General features: G+C 40.6%; 1 protein-coding gene across 1 annotated transcript in view; it reads left to right on the forward strand.

Annotated features, from left to right (window-relative positions):
* Positions 1-21,197, forward strand: part of LOC126295024 (serine hydroxymethyltransferase, mitochondrial-like) — a 156,940-nt gene that overhangs the window by 104,622 nt on the left and 31,121 nt on the right. The window contains exon 6 of the mRNA XM_049987275.1: positions 11,558-11,697. Coding sequence (XP_049843232.1) covers positions 11,558-11,697 — 140 coding nt within the window. The remainder of the gene's footprint in view (positions 1-11,557; positions 11,698-21,197) is intronic.

The raw sequence follows: 21,197 nt of genomic DNA on the forward strand, positions 1-21,197 counted from the left end.
TGTTGTTTACTAATTAGACCAAATTTTTCAAGGTGATTGACAATCCTGATGTATATTAATTTTTCAAAGACTTTAGAAAATGATGTTACAAGAGAGATAGGACGATAGTTAGAAACATCTGGGGGATCACATTTTTTGTAGAGGGGTTTCACAGTTACATATACTTCATTCTGTCAGGGAAGATTTATGTAGAGAGGAATTGAATATATGAGCTAGAACTTTAGAGCGATGATTACAGCTGGCTTTTACCAGTTTGCTGGAAATATTGTCTACACGCAACGAATTTTTACTTTTTAGAGACAGTATGGTTTTTCTTACTTCTTGCACGGTTATGGGGGCCATACCTATCATGTCTATAGAGTTAGGGGAAAGTTCTTTCAGAGTTTTTATTGCCTTTTCTGAAGAGCCTTTGCATGCTGTTTTCTCAGCAACAGTTAAAAAGTGCTTATTAAAGATTTTAACTACAATATCTTCATTTTGAGCTAGCTTACCTTCATTGTTAAGAGCATTATTTAGGGTCTTGTTGGGGTAATTTGCACCAGTCTCATTTTGTATCACTTCCCATATAGTTTTGGTTTTATTAGTGTAGTTATTAATTCTTGAGCACTGATACTTACTTTTTGATTTCAGAATGACTTTGTTCAATATTTTACAGTATTTTTATAGTTATTTAGAAGGTATGGTCATCTGATTTTTTTGAGGCAATGTACAACTCTCTCTCTCTCTCTTTTGCAAGAAATCCTAATTCCAGTGGTAATCCAAGGCTTGTTGGTGGATTTTTTAGTATGGGTTTTATATATTATTTTTGGGAAGGTACTTTCAAATATTAGAGCCACTTCATTACTGAAAAGGCTGTATTTGGAATTGGCATTTTCTACATTATATACACGTTTTGGAGACGTGATTTAAAGATCTTTTTTGATGTCAGTATGCTTTTTGTCGCTTGGTGGTTTGTGTTGATTTCTTTTGTGAAGTGACTGTTGTAAAGAGTTAATAATATTAGTTTTCCATATAAAATACAATGGCTATTGAGAAGAAAGAGCATGTGCTGCTGGCAAAGTTATTTATCAGAACAACAGCAGTAACAGTGGTGCATTTCAGGAATATTGCCAACAGGGATAGCAGCAAAGAGGTCCCGTTTCAGTTGGGCCAAAGAATACCGTGAAGAAATTTAAAGTCACAGGTGAATTAGGTGGTGCAGCAGAGAGAGGCAGGCAGTCATTCATGTAACAGTTGTTGGTGAAGTTGTCATAGCTATAGCCAACTGTGCAGCACATGCCTCATCTTCTGCAGCCAGTTCTCAAGCTCTGTCACGTGAATTGTCTTTCCCCCCGAAAATAGTTCAAAAGATTTTGTGGCACATTTTACTGTGGTATCCCACCAAGATTCAGAATGTTCACCAAATGAAGCCCCAAGATAGGCTACTGTGGTGTGACTTTGGCACTCATTTTGTGGCACACGTGGAAGAGGATGACGTGTGTCCAAGGAGTATTCTTTGGAAGGACGAAGCATGTTTCACTGTTCATGGCGCCGTGGAATGCACAGAACTGTCGGATATAGGGTTCTGCTCCACCACACTTCGTGCAGGAACATCCACTGCACTCAGCGTACGTGACTGTGTGGTGTGGTTTCACAAGCTCCTTCATTCTGAGTCCATTTTTCTCTGAGGAAATAACACCTCATGGGCCTGTTAGGTGTACAGTTGTATCTCCACATTATAAGGATCTCCTCTCACAACTCTTAATTCCAGCTTTGTAAGAACACAGCTGTGCCCAAACCACTATTTTTGTGGAAGACGGAGAGACACCTCATCTCGCTCTCCAGGTGAAAGATTTGCTTCGAGAAACCTCCAGTAATGATTGCTTCATCTCTTGGAAGAAGGCCCACTGATCCCCCAACCTAAATTTGTGTCACAGGGTGTGAGGATATCTGAAACATTTTGTCTATGAGAGACATGTCTAGAGTCTTCTTGACCTGAAGGCTACCATATGATGACGTATCACTCTAATTACACCAAATACACTGTGAGCAGCTGGCAACTGTATAGCAGTGTGGATGCAACATATTGCTGAGTCAGGAAATCATACTGAACATGTGTTGAAACTTGTGATCAGGTTCTATTAAATGTGCCAGAACCACCGTTATTATGTGTTTTATCATTCCTCTCATTCTTCTGCAGCCACACCACATTCTGGCTGCTTACAGTGCCATGTTTTCACCTAGTGGCAGAAAGTGGAACTATTAATTTCGTCACTGGCCGGTGTGGCCAAATGGTTCTAGGCGCTTCAGTAGGGAACCGCGCCACCGCTACGGTCGCAGGTTAGAATCCTGCCTCGGGCATGGATGTGTGTGATGTCCTTAGGTTAGTTAGGTTTAAGTAGTTCTAAGTTCTAGGGAACTGATGACCTCAGATTTTAAGTCCCATAGTGCTCAGAGCCATTTGAACCATTTTATTAATTTTGTCAGCAAACTCCATGAGCGATCTGATTAATGAACATACTTATGATGTTTTGGTGCCCTGCAGTGGTCCCACACTGTAACACTCGGTAATAGTCAGTTCAACTATAACCCCTGGGTATCTTTCAGAATGAGATTTTCACTCTGCAGCGGAGTGTGTGCTGATATGAAACTTCCTGGCAGATTAAAACTGTGTGCCCGACCGAGACTCGAACTCGGGACCTTTGCCTTTCGCGGGCAAGTGCTCTACCGACTTGGAAGGTAGGAGACGGATACTGGCAGAAGTAAAGCTGTGAGTACTGGACGTGAGTCGTGCTTCGGTAGCTCAGTTGGTAGAGCACTTGCCCGCGAAAGGCAAAGGTCCCGAGTTCGAGTCTCGGTCGGGCACACAGTTTTAATCTGCCAGGAAGTTTCATACCTGGGTATCTTGCTCATTCAGTATGGTGAGTTTGAGACCACAATAAAGCATTGATAGAAGGCAATTTTGTGTTCTCCATTTCAGCAGGTGAAATTCAGTTACACCTGTCTGACGTTATCATTGGGAATACAGCACAGCACCTCCTACATGTGTAAGCATTCGATGTTGATACCAGCTTTCATCTACATCTACATCTACATCCATACACCGCAAGCCACCTGATGGTGTGGCGGAGGGTACCTTGAGTACCTCTATCGGTTCTCCCTTCTATTCCAGTCTCATATTGTTTGTGGGAAGAAGGATTGTCAGTATGCTTCTGTGGGGGCTCTAATCTCTCTGATTTTATCCTCATGGTCTCTTCGAGAGATATACATAAGAGGGAGCAATATACTGCTTGACTCTTCGGTGAAGGTATATGCTCGAAACTTCAACAAAAGCCCGTACCGAGCTACTGAGCGTCTCTCTTGCAGAGTCTTCCACTGGAGTTTATCTATCATCTCCGAAATGCTTCCGTGATTACTAAATGATCCTGTAACGAAGCACGTTGCTCTCCATTGGATCTTCTCTATCTCTTCTATCAACCCTATCTGGTACGGATCCCACACTGCTGAGCAGTATTTGACCAGTGGGTGAACAAGCGTACTGTAACCTACTTCCTTTGTTTTCGGATTGCATTTCCTTAGGATTCTTCCAATGAATCTCAGTCTGGCATCTGCTTTACCGACGATCAACTTTATATGATCATTCCATTCTAAATCACTCCTAATGCGTCTTCCCAGATAATTTATGGAATTAACTGCTTCCAGTTGCTGCCCTGCTATTTTGTAGCTAAATGATAAGGGATCTATCTTTCTATGTATTCACAGCACATTACACTTGTCTACATTGAGATTCAATTGCCATTCCCTGCACCATGCGTCAATTCGCTGCAGATCCCCCTGCATTTCAGTACAATTTTCCATTCTTACAACCTCTCGATATACCACAGCATCATCTGCAAAAAGCCTCAGTGAACTTCTGATGTCACCCACAAGGTCATTTATGTATATTGTGAATAGCAACGGTCCTACGACACTCCCCTGCGGCACACCTGAAATCACTCTCACTTCGGAAGACTTCTCTCCACTGAGAATGACATGCTGCGTTCTGTTGTCTAGGAACTCCTGAATCCAATCACACAACTGGTCTGATAGTCCGTATGCCCTTACTTTGTTCATCAAATGACTGTGGGGAACTGTATCGAATGCCTTGTGGAAGTCAAGAAACACGGCATCTACCTGGGAAGCCGTGTCTATGGCCCTCTGAGTCTCGTGGACGAATAGTGCAAGCTGGGCTTCACATGACCATCTTTTTCAAAACCCATGCTGATTCCTACAGAGTAGATTTCTAGACTAGCATTTACATGACACAGGTTATGTATGTGATGGGTAATCCACATGTCACCCCTTGTACTCGTTAAGAGGTAGAGTGTGAATAGCGGAGTTTCTGCTTGCAGCCCAGACAAGTCTATTCGTCGTGCCAGCCGAGGGCCAGCCATGCATGGTGTGTCTGTCTGATGTGTTTTGTGTCATGTTGTGCTCTACCAAATTTACAGTTCAGTAGTTTTGCTACATTACATAAATGACATAGTAAATTGTAGGACTACTGGTAGTATTCGTAACATGGGTGAAGAAAGAAACATAAATGATTGTTTGAGGGAGAAATTAGGGCCTGACAAATTCTTTCTTTTGTATTTGTTTATTTTGCACATAATTAGAAATGCACATTGATCAGTGTTTGTTCATTGTGTATTTTATAGCCTTACAAAATATAAATTGTTTTGCAAGTAATAAAAATTGGCTTCTATGCTTTTACGTAACCAAAGCAATTACTTTTGATACAAGTACACTTTACATCTGGAAATATAAAAAAAAATCTGTATAATTATTATTGTTGTTTTGTAGTCAGTACAATGTTTTTCATCATGATCAAAGGCAAGAGTTTTCTTTTTTTATTGTTAGGCTTGAGAGCTATTTATGCATTGTAGGAACAGGTTTTATATAAGCTCAATAGTATTAAAGTGCTGCATGATGTGTTTTTATTTAGTAGTTTTACCTTGTTTCTCTCCCTCTCTGTTTTTTTATTACTATTATTGCTTTCCTTTCTCAGATGTTATGTCTGGTTAAAAATGGAAAGTGACGCGGACCTTGATCAAGGATGACTTCCTTTTAACTGTACGGTATATGTTACATTGCATTTAGGAAGCATTATTATTATAATTATAATTATTTTAAGAAATTGTGTGCTCTAGCATTGTATGATAAAATCTGTATATATATATATATATATATATATATATATATATATATATATATATATATATATTTTCCCCAACAACAACATTCCTGTATTTGAATAAAACCTGAATCAAACATTGACAATTACATTTGTGCTACAAAAACAGGAGGATGTTAGTCGACCACAATATTATTGCACCTGAGAGTGATGATGCTTGGCTCAGCTTATTGTGACTTTTTATTGTGATATTTTGTAAGGATAGTATAACCACTACTGTCTTTGAAATCATGTCACAGTCTGATGCATTTTCCATAGTCACCACTGTACTTGTTTACTGTGTAGCTGCTGTGTGTTTCTGATAATGGCCATGGGAGACCAAGTGCAATAATATTATGGTCAGGTAGTAACTCTGGCAACAAAAATTTTATGTAGGTTATGCAGCACTTTCTATGTACTCACTAAATATCTAGATGGTTCACTGCTTCCAATTTCTAGCAGAATGTATTAAAACACTCATTGCTTATGCAAACAAAACAGTAGAAATGAGGTAATGCCTGATAGAAATTCAGTGCACCTAACCTACAAGTAAATATATCTAAAAACAAAGATGATGTGACTTACCAAACGAAAGTGCTGGCAGGTCGATAGACACACAAACATACACACAAAATTCAAGCTTTTGCAACCAATGGTTGCTTCATCAGGAAAGAGGGAAGGACAGGGAAAGACGAAAGGATGTGGGTTTTAAGGGAGAGGGTAAGGAGTCATTCCAATCCCGGGAGCGGAAAGACTTACCTTAGGGGGAAAGAAGGACGTATATACTCGCGCGCACACACACACATATCCATCCGCACATACACAGACACAAGCAGACATTTGTAAATGCGGTTACAATCTTAATTAACTGATGCTACTAGAGAAAGTACCCTAGTCTATGCTTACTTAAGATAGTCTACAGTAGCCTACAGTACGTTTACAAACCAAGTTTCGTGGTAATGTTTGTGTTTGAAACTGTACAGTATTGAATTGCTGCAAGATACAAAAGAATGAAAGACATTAGCTGCCAGTGGGTATTGATTTATATCAATGACAATGGCATAAGCTGACATGCCCAGAAAAACAGATACCACATTTATTAATTCCTGCTGCACTCTCTTCACGATGACGATAAACAGCATCATGCGGAGTTATATAAATGCATCTGGTCATGAAAATGGAAAATGATAAATACCTTTCACAATTAATATTCAGTGATGATGTTATGTTCCTTTTAAATGGAAAAGTAGAACTCTGTGATGTCAGGATATGGGAAATACGGAAGCCGTGTACTATAGTCCACCATGAAAGAGATTCTCCAAAGCTTCGTGTGTTTTGTGCTGTTTCTCAAGAACCGACTTGTGGCCTGTTGTTTTTTTAGGGAAAAGACACTTACAGTAATGAAGCACATGGATAATTGCAGATCTAGCCTTTTCAACAATTGTAGGAACAGGCAGAGCACAGAGCATTCATGCATTGGCAGCTGTGTGTAATAGCATTTAACAGTGAACTGCTTGAAAAAAAATTTAACAAAATTTATTATTAATAACTTAACAAATCATTGTGGATAGTTATATCACAATATAAGATTAACATTTAGAAGTGTTTTTTGTCAGTAGGGACCGCAAAATGAGCTGCACCTAAATAGGACATTTTCAAGAAATCAATTCCAGTAGCTGCAATGTAGCATGTTTATTATTCAGCATATCGCTAATACAGATGTATCATGAAATTAAATTACCTATACATATGTACATATTCACACACAAGAGACTTAAGTTTGTCTTTACAACTGAATATCCAGTCCTTCAATCCAGCACACTGCATCTGGAGTTGCTAGCAGGAAGTCCTCTTTGGCGCCGTGATAGGCTCGAATCCTGCATTCACTGTCAATGTGGTGAACAGTCTGGTATAGAGCCCCACACTCACAGGCTGGATCAAGCAGCTTCTTCCACTTAAAGAGAGCATCCCTCAATTTAGTTGTAATAACTTATTACCATCAGAGTGACAAAATTTCATGTTTCTAACCCCATTAGTTCATCACATAATGGTACCTGAAAGTAAACAAAATGTAGTTTTTAGAGAAATCCATTTAAAGTTTAATATTGCAATTCTAGTATAGTTATTGATCAGAATTACTTACCATGAATATTTTCCTGCAGCATACTGAGCGTCATCTGAACATACTGATCTTCTTTTCTTCTCTCGCTCACTATTCTTTTCTGTCTTGCTTCTTTTGTGCATTTTAAATAAGCAATATCTGCTTTGCGGATTCTCTCTTTATATATTTGCACCAAGGATTTTGTAGTATTTCCACTAGATTTTATGCCCAATAATTCCAAAACATTTAGTTTTCTAATTACACCATCATTGAAGCATAAAATAGCATCATAAACACCAAATTTGAGTGTTGGAAACTGAACAAATACAGTTTTCAGTAACCGGTTCCAAATGACAGAATTCACACATTCATTTAAATTTTTGGTTTTCCCATGAAGACATTTCTTTTAATTTCATTCATTACTGATGCAGGTAAAGAATGTTTGTGCTCACATGTGACACTTCTCCTGTACTTGCACCAACTGTCAGGATCATTCGGACAAAGACCGTGCGTCAGGAAAACCATCGTATCTCACCAAAAAATTGTCATATTTATACAAAAACAAAAACTGTTTCACGCACGAAATACCAGGCATTTCAAATTTGCTAAAATCTAAAAATTGAATTTTTGAAGCCCATTTGCCTTCCATCTCCCCTTGGTCAGTAAAATGGTTATTCGGCCCAGTCCAGTAAGTTGAATAGTAGAGGGACAAACAGCTTCCTCTGCTGCAGCTCACTTAGCACTAGCATACCACTTGGCACATTTAAACACAATCTGTTAAGCAGCATGTTTTATTGTCTGTCTTCATTCACGTGATCTGGGATTCCACTCTCCCTTTACAGTCGCCTGTTGTGGAGCAGCAACATGGCTTGTTGGAGTGATCATACAGTGGTTAAGTTTGTTGATCTTTGTGTAGAACATGACTGGGACTGTAAACTTTTTTTCTTAAGGAACAGTGTTTGATTTGTTTCAAAAGTGTGCTGCACTCCAGTTAAAATCATTGCCTTTGCAATTGGCTCTGAGGGCCAACAGCATATATGAGGATCATTTCAAAAGTTCTGCACACTAGTCGATAGAATTTCTTTACAAAATACCTTTACAGGCCTTCGATATAATCTCTATTCTTGCTTATGACAGCTTTCCAACATTTTGACAACATTTGTGTTCTGCATACAGAACCTTCATTTTTGAGCTGTCTAATTACTCAGGAAGCTTCACCATTTATAGCAAAACATTTTCAATAGATTTGTTCCTTCAATCTGGGACACAAATCAAAATCTGGTGGGCTCATAACAGGACTGTATGGTGGGTTGGGAAGTATTTGCCATGCATATTTGTCTATTGGTTCTCTTACTGGCAGGGCAATATGCGGTCTTGCATTATCGTGCAATATGAGGACAGTAGTTACAAACATGTCGGACCTTCTTTGATGAATTGTCAGGTGCAAAACGTTTCGCAGAAACAGGTTGTAGTATGCACCTGTTACAGGTGTGCCCTGGGACACTCTGTAGCTATGACTCCAGTCATGACATACACAAAGATCATCAGCAGTTTCACCTTCAATTGTTGGTGGTGGAATTTTTCAGGTGGTGAGAGTCAAAACTTTTCGCAACGACTGAGGCTACAGCTCCAACTCAGATTTCGTCAAGTGCAATAGTCCTTTTCAGAAACTGTTCTCCTTCTTTTTGATAACATTGAAGCAATTGTTCTGTGACTCTCTTGAAATTTGCTTTCTGCTCTTCACTCAGAACATGTGCAACCCATATATCAGCAACTTTTTTCATCTTTAACTTTACATTAGTGAATCTTTAAACTGGAGTGACAGACATTCTGGCCTCATATTCAGTTTTCTCAAATCTTTTTCGTTGATCTTCTCTCAAAATGCCATTACCAATAACCTAAGCATTGTAGTCCACTGCAGTTAATTGCCTTCCACTTCTCGGGTTGTCCTCAGTGCTTACCCAACCGTCACAGAAATGAGAAGACAACTGTGATACTGAGCCGTGAACTACTACACAATTCTCTCACACCCCTCTCAAAGCATTGTGAATTTCCATTCAGTTCTTTCCTCGTAGGGATGCAGTTTTGATATAGGAACGCTGGTCACAGTGTGTAATCCGACCTGAGTCAGGCATTTCATTACTCACTGTCCTCACCCATCCCTGTTCCCATTCCAACACTACACAGCTACCATTCAACCATCACAGTCAGTCTTTTTACTTCTCTCCTTTTCTGCTACTCCCCCCTCCCCACCTCTCCTCTGCACTCTGTCTGACCTGCAGCATTTCACTCACTGTCCTCCACCCCCACCATGCTATCCCTCCTCCTTACCCCCACACAGTCGCCACTCCCATCATTCACTGGTGCTTCTGCTCACAGTGTGGTTTCAGTGGCCTGAGACTGCAGTCGTATGTGTGTGTGTGTGTGTGTGTGTGTGTGTGTGTGTGTGTGTGTTTATATCTACATCTATTGTTGACGAAGGCCTTAATGGCCGAAAGCTTTGTTTATTTGTAACAGTCTCTTTGTCATGCCGATCTGTGACTCAGCATCTCCACTAATTGGTGAGTAGCAACTTTCCTTTTCATAATATTGTTACATTCCATCCTGGATTTTCCATTCTTTGAAACTGATGAACACGCTATACTAGACTTTGTCCCCCAGATCTCCATCTTTTTGATGTCTATTGAACAAAATTCAATGAACTTCCTTTCTGGATGGAAATATGCTCCGAACATCGCTGGACAAGTTCGTCGCCTCAAAACTATATGATTCCTAATGTCAGAGAATCGAAAAGTTACCACGGCATTGGCAGACTGTTAAAAATAGTTGTTGTTGTTGTTGTGGTCTTCAGTCCTGAGACTGGTTTGATGCAGTTCTCCATGCTCCTCTATCCTGTGCAAGCTTCTTCATCTCCCAGTAACTACTGCAGCCTACATCCTTCTGAACCTGCTTAGTGTATTCATCTCTTGGTCTCCCTCTATGATTTTTACCCTTCACGCTGCCCTGCAATACTAAATTAGTGATCCCTTGATGCCTCAGAACATGTCCTACCAACCGATTCCCTCTTCTAGTTAAGTTGTGCCACAAACTTCTCTTCTCCCCAATTCTATTCAACATCTCCTCATTAGTTATGTGATCTACCCATCTAATCTTCAGCATTCTTCTGTAGAACCACATTTTGAAAGCTTCTATTCTCTTCTTGTCTAAACTATTTATCATCCATGTTTCACTTCCATGTATGGCTACACTCCATACAAATACTTTCAGAAACAACATCCTGACACTTAAATCAATACTCTAAGTTAACAATTTTCTCTTCTTCAGAAACGCTTTCCTTGCCATTGCCAGTCTACATTTTATATCCTCTCTACTCTGACCATCATCAGTTATTTTGCTCCACAAATAGCAAAACTCCTTTACTACTTTAAGTGTCTCATTTCCTAATCTAATTCCCTCAGCATCACCCAACTTAATTCGACTACATTCCATTATCCTCGTTTTGCTTTTGTTGATGTTCATCTTACACCCTTCTCTCAAGACACTGTCAGTTCTGTTCAACTGCTCTTCCAAGTCCTTTGCTGTCTCTGACAGAATTACAATGTCATCGGCGAACCTCAAAATTTTTATTTCTTCTCCATGGATTTTAATACCTACTCGGAACTTTTCTATTGTTTCCTTTACTGCTTGCTCAATATGCAGATTGAATAACATTGGAGAGAGGCTACAACCCTGTCTCACTCCCTTCCCAACCACTGCTTCCCTTTCATGCCCCTCGACTCTTATAACTGCCATCTGGTTTCTGTACAAATTGTAAATAGCCTTTCTCTCCCTGTATTTTACCCCTGCCACCTTCAGAATGTGAAAGAGAGTATTCCAGTCAAGTTATAAATAGTGAAGAGAATATATTATGAATGATTAAAGTCTCTGTTATGTATGTATGTTGTGTCTGATAAACATGTGAAAAAATGCTACAAACCTAGCACCAACCTGATAATTGTAAGTTGAATGTAATAAATGCTACCATACCTTGAAACCCTGATATTGATACATGCAGCACTGTCTCTACCACATCACACTCCTGCTCTGCTCCAGGTAGAATTCAGTCTCTTGGTGGGCAGTGATCATAAAGTTTTCTCTCAGCAGAGCCTTTTGTAAGTGTAATTATTGTGGTGTTAATAGTTTCTGAAATTTGAAAATGCCTTCATTTTGATGGCACCATGTAAAGGAGGTGTAAATAAGTAAATGAATGATTTCAAATTTGCCTGCAGATCTGTGACTCGGTGAAAGCGATTCTGATGGCAGACATGGCACACATTGCTGGAATAGTGGCAGCCGGGCTCATCCCGAGTCCCTTTGATCACTGTGACATTGTCACCACGACGACACACAAGACCCTTCGTGGAGCCAGGTACATTGTGAGCATCATTTTCTCTGTTCTACAACTACTGTTCACATAAAAGCACAGTGAAAAATAATGTTAATATATTGCATCAGAATACCAGGGGATTAAAAAACAAAGTAAATGAGCTTCTTGTTTCCAGAATGAGATTTTCACTCTGCAGCGGAGTGTGCGCTGATATGAAACTTCCTGCCAGATTAAAACTGTGTGCCGGACCGAGACTCGAACTCGGGACCTTTGCCTTTAGCGGGCAAGTGCTCTACCGTCTGAGCTACCCAAGCACAACTCACACCTTGTCCTCACAGCTTTACCTCTACCAGTACCTCGTCCTCTACCTACCAAACTTAGTTTTAATCTGCTAGGAAGTTTCATATCAGCACACACATTGCTTCAGAGTGAAAATCTCATTCTGGAAACATCCCCCAGGCTGTGGCTAAGCCATGTCTCCGCAATATCCTTTCTTTCAGGAGTGCTAGTTCTGCAAGGCTTGCAGGAGAACTTCTGTAAAGTTTGGAAGGTAGGAGACGAGGTACTGGCAGAAGTAAAGCTGTGAGGACGGGGCGTGAGTCGTGCTTGGGTAGCTCAGTTGCTAGAGCACTTGCCCGCAAAAGGCAAAGGTCCCAAGTTCGAGTCTCGATCCGGCACACAGTTTTAATCTGCCAGCAAGTTTCAGATTCTTATTTGTTTAGAATATTTAGAAACTGAGGATGGAATAGATGTGCTATGCCTGTCTGAACATCATATGGTCACAGGCATGGAAATGGTAAATGTAGGTGGATATAAGCTTTCAGAACATGTAAGTGGAGACACTATGGAGAGAGGAGTTGCCATATATGTTAAAATCAGTCACAGTGGGAAAAATTTGGAAACTAAAAAATTCTGCATAGAGAAACATATAGAAGCATGTGAGCTTAAACTAAATAATGGCACTTCTATAATTGTAGCCATGTATAGGTCCCCATTGGGAAATTTTCAACTATTTTTTAAAAACTTGGATTCTTTGTTGTGCTATCTGTCAGACAAAGGAAAGCAAATTATGGTTTGTGGGGATTTCAACATAGATTTTCCGCAAGACTCCGATAGAAAGCTTGTCCTTGAAGTATTACTTGGTTCTTTCAATTTGACGTCAGTTATTGATTTTCCTACTCGGCTGGTACAGGAAAGCAGCTCACTGATAGGTAACGTTTTCATAGACCAAGATAAATTTAATCAAATGATAAGTTTTCCTGTTAAGAATGGCCTGCCTGATCATAATATACAGCTAGTTACAGTATATGATATAGCTCCATACAACACTTGAAAGAGTGCACTGGATAAAGAAAAATCGCAGAGAAAAACTTCTTGCACTTTACCTCACTATTCAAGGGATGCCACTGCAAGCAATGCGGGATAGTAACTACATCTATGGAAGTAGAGGGCACCACTTCACTACCTGCAACATTGCTGTTGCTATGACGTGTTCCAGCCAGTCAGAAGCCGTCCTTTGCATATAAAAGTGGGAGCCTCACTAGTTCACGACAGTCATTTTTAGCCCTGACGATGACCATGGAGGTAGTGGTCTAAAGCTTGGAGTTTTATCCTGAATTGACGTGGCATGTACACTGACAGATTTTTACTCTAGCTAAGGAATTGTTAACAATATTAACTTACTCTATTTGTACAGCCTGTGAAGCTCCTCAGCTGAAGTTTTCACTGTTTAACTTTTTCTACACACAGTAGACTATTTCTCACAACATTTACTGGTTGATTGTAGGTGCAACTTTGCGAATTCTTGACACTGAGCCAATTAAACATTAATGTAACCTTAGTTAATACATTGCATCTCGGCTCCATTATTGTCACCATTTTGCACAGGAGCTCAGCTTTAAAACTACAAGCCAAATAATCACTCTTGCCCTGCTATATTGGTATTGGCCCATTCTACGGTACATTTCTTTGGTATAATTTATGTCTATCTTCAGGTGTCTGCCAGTTCAGTTTATTCAGCATCTCGGTGAGACTCTCGACTGGATCAAACAAACCTTTGACCATTTGTGCTGCCCTTCTCCGTACATGTGGTGCTGTTCTCCCAAACTTCAGCAGTATTCTAGACTGGGTCATATGATTTGTACGCAATCTCCTAGTAGACTGACTGCACTTCCCCAGTACTCTACCAATAAACTGAAGACTACCACCTGCTTTATCTACAACTGAGCCTATGTGATTGTTCCATTTCATGTCCAGACTAAGTGCCACACATAGATATTTGTATGAGCTGGCTGAATCCAGCAGTGACTAATTGATATTATAATCCTAGGATACTATGTTTTTTTTTCGTTTTGCGAATTGCATGGTTTTACAGTAATGAACATTTAAAGTAAGTTGCCAATCTTTGCAGCACTTTTAAATTTTATGAAGATCTGACTGAATATTGATGCAAATTCTTTCAGACAGTACTTCATTATAGATAGTATCAATATTGTCTGCAAGGTTGTTAATATGCAATATTAACAGCAAGGGTCGCAACACACTTACCTGGGGCTCACATTAAGTTACATCTACACTCATGCTCATAAATTAAGGAAAAAGCTGATACATGGTGAAACAATGCTGTGGTGAGCAGTTTGCGAGTTTAAATCACCTCGGGATATGACCATGCAGTGCATTTCACCTGCGGTCATCACACGGGGGCACTGGCAGCAGTCCACGTACACAGAAGTGTGTTCGTGCTTGTCAGAATACAGTGCAGCGAGTAAGTGTGCATATGTTTTCACACGTGCTAATTGCGACTGTATGTTGAAAATGGCCCAAAGAACACATATTGATGACGTTATGAGGGGTAGAATACTAGGCTGACTGGAGGCTGGTCAAACACAGCAGGTCGTAGCACAGGCCCTCCGTGTGCCACAAAGTGTGATCTCAAGATTATGCCAACGATTCCAGCAGGCAGGAAACGTGTCCAGGCGCTACAGTACGGGACGTCCACAGTGTACAACACCACAAGAAGACCGATATCTCACCATCAGTGCCCGCAGACGGCCACGGAGTACTGCACGTAGCCTCGCTCAGGACCTTACCGCAGCCACTGGAACAGTTGTCTCCAGACACACAGTCTACACACGACTGAACAGACAAAGGTTTATTCGCCCGGAGACCTGCAAGGCGCATTCCACTGACCCCTGGTCACAGGAGAGCCCGTAAAGCCTGGTGTCAAGAACACAGTACACGGTCATTGGAACAGTGGTCCCAGGTTATGTTCACGGACGAGTCTAGGTGTAGTGTGAACAGTGATTGTCAGCGGGTTTTCATCTGGTGTGAACCAAGAACCAGATCGCAAACCCGTAATGTCTTTGAAGGGGACCTGTATGGAGGTCGTGATTTGATGGGGTGGGTTGGGATTATACTTTGTGCACGTACAACCCTGATTGTCTTTGACAGAGGAACTGTAACAGGTCAGGTGTATCGGGATGTCATTTTGTAGCAGTATGTCCAGCCTTTCAGGGGTGCAGTGGGTACCACCTTCCTCCTGACGGATGATAACGCATGGTCCCACCGAGCTGCCATTATAGAGGAGTACCTTGAAACAGAAGATATCAGGCGAATGGAGTGGCCTGCCTGTTCTCCAGACCTAAACCCCATCGAGCACATTTGGGACGCTCTCAGTCAACGTATCGCTGCACGTCTTCAAACCCCTATGACACTTCACGATCTCCGACAGGCACTGGTGCAAGAATGGGAGGCTATACCCCAGCAGCTGCCCGACCACCTGATCCAGAGTATGCCAACCCGACGTTCGGCCTGTGTACCTGGGCACGGTGTTCATATCCCATACTGATGTCGGGGTACAAGTGCAGGAAACAGTGGCGTTTTGTAGCACACGTGTTTCGGGACGGTTTTCTCAACTTATCACCAATAACGTGGACTTACAGATCTCTTGTGTGTGTGTGTTCCCTATGTGCCTATACTACTAGCACCAGTTTCGTGTAGTGCCACATTGTGTGGCACCACATTCTGAAATTATCCTTAATTTATGAGGTTGAGTGTACATCTCGAAAATAACTCTGCATCCAAGATAACATGCTGTGTCCTCCCTACTGAAGAGTCACAAATATCACTTGATACCCCATATAACTGTACTTTTGACAATAAGCGTAGGTGCGGTACTGAGTCAAATGCTTTCAGGAAATCAAGAAACACAGCATCTACCTGCTTGCCTTGACCTAAAATTTTCAGTATGTCATGTGAGAAATATGTTGAATGGTTTTCACATGGTCGATGATTTTGAAATCCATGCTGGTCAGATACTGTTTTACATTTTAAGGAGACAGTGTAGTTTTTAGGTCTCTTATTTAATAGCAAATTTTCTTGGCTGCTACAGCTCAAAACAAGAGCCCTTAAAGCATTGGATACCACGAAGCGCTTGAACAGGAAGAACTGGAATGCTGATAGATCCTGCCTCTTGCAGTTCTATAAGAGTATCATGCGACCGCATCTCGATTGTGGCTCTTAACAACCAACACATTTAAAGATGGTGGACTCTTTGCACCACAAGGGCATCAGACTGGCCACGTGGCGCCTATAGGATGAGCCATATAATGAGCTTGTGTCCACGGGCAGGGGAGCCACCGTCAACAGCTCAGTAGTGGTTTCTTGAGGCTAATCTGGCATTCGAGCTCTGGTCGTTCCTGACTTCTCTGGCTTTCCCTGCAACTGTTAATATTTGTGAATCCTTAGAATGACTCTACCACACTCATCCACGAGGGACAAAACTGTTGAGTATGTGGGCAAAGCAGCTTTTATTGTAGCTGGACGTGTCTCCACCAAACATACAAAGGGAGCATACTAGAATTACACTACTCGTGACCAAGGTTACTGCCATTTATGAGACAAAGACGTTGAAATAGGGTTTTCAGTGGCATATTAACTTACATTTTTATTCGAATGAATAAGTTTTAGATCGATTACTATGTATTTTACACCATTGACTATCTTTTATTAATTAGGTTCCATACTCGTTTTCCGGTTTCTTATTATTCATTTTGCGACATTATGATTGACGGTGTTTAAGTAACTTGTTTCACTGTCACTGTAGTAAGAAGACAATGCAGTGTTATGCAAACATAACTCTATTTGTACCTTTCCCTCCCTTTACAATTCTTTAATAATGGATCTTACCCTACAAATGTCCAATTAGCAATGCATATTCTCTTTAGCACTGTTTTGATCCGTAAGTGTAATGACTTGTCATCTAAGGTTTTTTTTATATACTCCCATTTCATTTAATGCTTGACATTGATGTGTAATAAAAACTATCATCTATATATAATTTCATTTTACTTATTGGTACCACATAAATTGCTAATTTCCAGAATGATTGCATTTTATGAAAACAGACGAAATGTAATTAATTTTATTGAATTCGTTGATTATGTAATGTGGTTTGGTTGTTGTATGTATGGTGTATTTTATAGGCCTTGAAGATGACATTGTTACAACATTGAAACTAGTTGCAAAAATAAAATCGAGACCTTAAATACAGCTGGAGGAATTTCTTAATTTTTAATATAAATTTATATGAGCTGTCCTCCGTTTCAACTAGGGATGTATGAAGATCAGAGCGAGGGTTGGTGCAGAGCTCCTCCCTGGTTGTTAATGAATCCCAAAAAAAATTTAGATTTGACAGAGTGCAACAAATTGTTCGCTCCATACTACATTTTTAAGAATAAATTTATTATCATTTTAGATGAGTACCAGGACTCTAACGTGGTACATACAGATGGGTACAAAGGGGTGATGCTGTCGGTTGTTCTGTCATTTTTCCTGCCTCTGTCTTCACGTTCTGTCTGCCTAGTGCGTTTACTATCTGTGATGCCGAATTCTATGTAGTTTTTGAAGACATGAATCAGATGAAGCATGAACGTGGATCCAAAATTTCTTATATGCTCTGACTCTCCTAGTGCACTGCAGACAATCCAATCTATGTACCCAACACATGGATCTGTCCAGAACATCTGCAGTGCCACCCTGCATGTGCAACAACAAGGAAAGGAGGCTCCATTCTGCTGGGTACCAGGACACATGGGTATCCGTGGGAATGAGTTGGCCGATACCACGAGCTACGAGGCGTATACCCTTGCCCTATCCTTCTGCATACTGCGCTCTCATTGCTGTGAAGGTCTGTCGCATATCTGTGGGAGGAAGAGTGTGTGGGCATCACAGAAAATAAGTTGCGATCAGTAGAAGAGACTGCGTGCCCGTGGCACACCTCCGTCTGGCCAGTTAGAATTGATGAAGTCTGTTTAAGGCAACTTTGAATAGGACACAGCCTCCTGCCCATGGCTTCTTTCTCCTGCATGAAGAATGAACTGTTCGTGATGCATGTGGTGTACTGATTAAGGTTCACCACATTTTAACCGACTGTCTTTTAGATAATGGCGAGAGGGTTTGAGCTGATTTTCTAACAAACCTGCCCTCAGTTTTAGGTGACAATGAGCTGAATGCAGCCCGTGTTTTACGATTTTGTGTTTTTTCTTCCCTTCTACCGAAGTTCTTAGGTTGAGGCTTTTAGTATGTTGGAGAACGACTGGCTCACCCAGTTACTATGTTTACGATCTGCCAATCTTCTTTTCTGGGCATGTCTCTTAATGGTTGTCCAGATCAGATATCATTGTTTGTGATGATCTTCCCAGACTCACTTGCTCCATTGTACAATTCAGAGGAGTCGTATGTGTTCATGTAACACGTAGTACAAGGGAGCATACATGATATTATGTTTTATTTTAAGCTATCCTCATTTTGTGTACTATGGCCCCATTTACCTCACAAAGTCAGCACACAGGTGATGATTAGCATGATGTAGAGCACCCTCCAGGTTCAGCAGCAACAATAACAATCTGATGAAAAGAATATATCATTGTAATAAAAAGAAAACAATTAAAAATACAATGTATGCTTCATTACTTCAGTTGTTATGAAAAATAAGAGAATGTAACACTGAATGTAGTGTTCCTGTTGTGTTTCAAAGTTTAGATCCACTTCAGTACGAAATATTTTTCTGTTGATCTGCAGTTTCTTAGATGTCTGTGGACACAGCAGTCTCAGACTCCTTCACATAATGATGCAGAATCTGCTGGAAGTCAAAATGTGCACTCTTTTTATTTCATGAAGCCTACAAGATAGCAGAACGAGGTTTCCACAGACAGGAATATAAGCCTGTCGGTGTGTTATATTTCATACCTAAAGAGTGATGTGTATCCCTCTGTGTGTCTTACTAATGACACTCACAAACAGAAGAAAAAAGATGAGACGAAGTATTATCTAGAAGAACATAACTACTGTGCAGATTTATTGTTTATATTCATGTCGAGAATCAGGAGGAGAATTGTAGAATTTTAGAACATGTTTTTTGCTCGCATATCATGTCATTTGTGGAAACCCAGAATCTACTCTGTAGGGATCAACATGGATTCCGGAAACAGCGATCGTGTGAGACCCAACTCGCTTTATTTGTTCATGAGACCCAGAAAATATTAGATACAGGTTCCGATGTAGATGCTATTTTCCTAGACTTCCGGAAGGCGTTCGATACAGTTCCACACTGTCGCCTGATAAAGTAAGAGCCTACAGAATACCAGACCAGCTGTGTGGCTGGATTGAAGGGTTTTTAGCAAACAGAACACAGCATGTTGTTCTCAATGGAGAGACATCTACAGACGTTAAAGTAACCTCTGGCGTGCCGCAGGGGAGTGTTATGGGACCATTGCTTTTCACGATATATATAAATGACCTAGTGGGTAGTGTCGAAAGTTCCGTGCGGCTTTTCGTGGATGATGCTGAAGTATAGAGAGAAGTTGCTGCATTAGAAAATTGTAGTGAAATGCTGGAAGATCTGCAGCGGATAGGCACTTGGTGCAGGGAGTGGCAACTGACCCTTAACATAGACAAATGTAATGTATTGCGAATACATAAAAAGAAGGATCCTTTATTGTATGATTATATGATAGCGGAACAAACACTGGTAGCAGTTACTTCTGTAAAATATCTGGCAGTATGCGTGCGGAACGATTTGAAGTGGAATGATCACATAAAATTAATTGTTGGTAAGGCGGATACCAGGTTGAGATTCATTGGGAGAGTTCTTAGAAAATGTAGCCCATCAACAAAGGAGGTGGCTTACAAAACACTCATTAGGCCTATACTTGAGTATTGCTCATCAGTGTGAGATCTGTACCAGGTCAGGTTGACAGAAGAGATAGAGAAGATCCAAAGAAGAGCAGCGCATTTCGTCATAGGGTTATTTGGTAACCGTGATAGCGTTATGGAGATGTTTAGCAAACTCGAGTGGCAGACTCTGCAAGAGAGGCGCTATGCATCGCGGTGTAGCTTGCTGTCCAGGTTTCGAGAGGGTGCGTTTCTGGATAAGGTATAGAATATATTGCTTCCGCCTACTTATACCTCCCGAGGAGATCACGAATATAAAATTAGAGAGATTCGAGCGTGCACGGAGGCTTTTTGGCAGTCGTTCTTCCCGCAAACCATATGCCACTGGAACAGGAAAGGGAGGTAATGAAAGTGGCATATAAAGTGCCCTCCGCCACACACCATTGGTTGGCTTGCGGAGTATAAATGTAGATGTAGATGTAGGAGGAGACTGCTGTTTAACGTCCATCTAACAACGAAGTCATTAGAGGCAGCACAATTTCTATTCTTCTTTAATTATTGAGAAATAGAAATTGATTTATATCTCTGTGGCACTGGTGTCCAGTATACAGGTGTGACTCCTAAGCATTGTCAGGTGTGTTTTCTCTGGTGTCTTGGTAGATATTTGCAATTTCGTTTTTAGATTGTGTAGATGGAGTCACTCGAAAAATACTGTTCAGCACCTCTTTCACGTGACAATGAGTACAAATAGAAACTGTCAGTTTGTTTTCCGTTACAAACAGAATAATTTTTAAAACTGAATTTTACATGACAGTCTGAAAGAGAGGTTTGTGCAATATTTGTTTTATCGATATGTAATAATGTGGACAATAAAACAAGAAGAATACCTGATACTCCGGCAGTGGCTGCATCGCCCTCGCCTGCGCTGACTGCTACCGCCAAGCATGCAGCCCGAGTGAGTCACCGTTGGACTGCTGTTTGTTCTTCGTGTTTTTCTGTCCCTGTTAATACATACCAATGAAACTGTGGGAGTCGCCAGCAGAACATCCGTAGAGGCACAGTGAAGGCTAGTATTATTCTGTGGCGGCACGCACAAGGGACAGATTGTTTATTCTTTGATTATATATAATAGTTCTGTTGTTATTGATTCAATGTTAATATGAGCTTTTCGTTGCAATAAAAAAATAAAATATTATAGTCTAACTACTTCGTGAGTCTTTCCGAAGAGTGTAATAAGTAGTACGTGGCTAAAAAACAAATATTTTACTAAACTAATCAGGGACTACTCTATTAAATGTGCATGTAAAATACTGTTTTAAAAATTATTTTGTTGGTAATGGGAAAGAAACCGACACTTTCTGTGAGCACTG

The sequence above is a fragment of the Schistocerca gregaria genome, chromosome 11, assembly GCF_023897955.1.
Source record: "Schistocerca gregaria isolate iqSchGreg1 chromosome 11, iqSchGreg1.2, whole genome shotgun sequence".
Classification (NCBI taxonomy): Eukaryota; Metazoa; Arthropoda; class Insecta; order Orthoptera; family Acrididae; genus Schistocerca; species Schistocerca gregaria.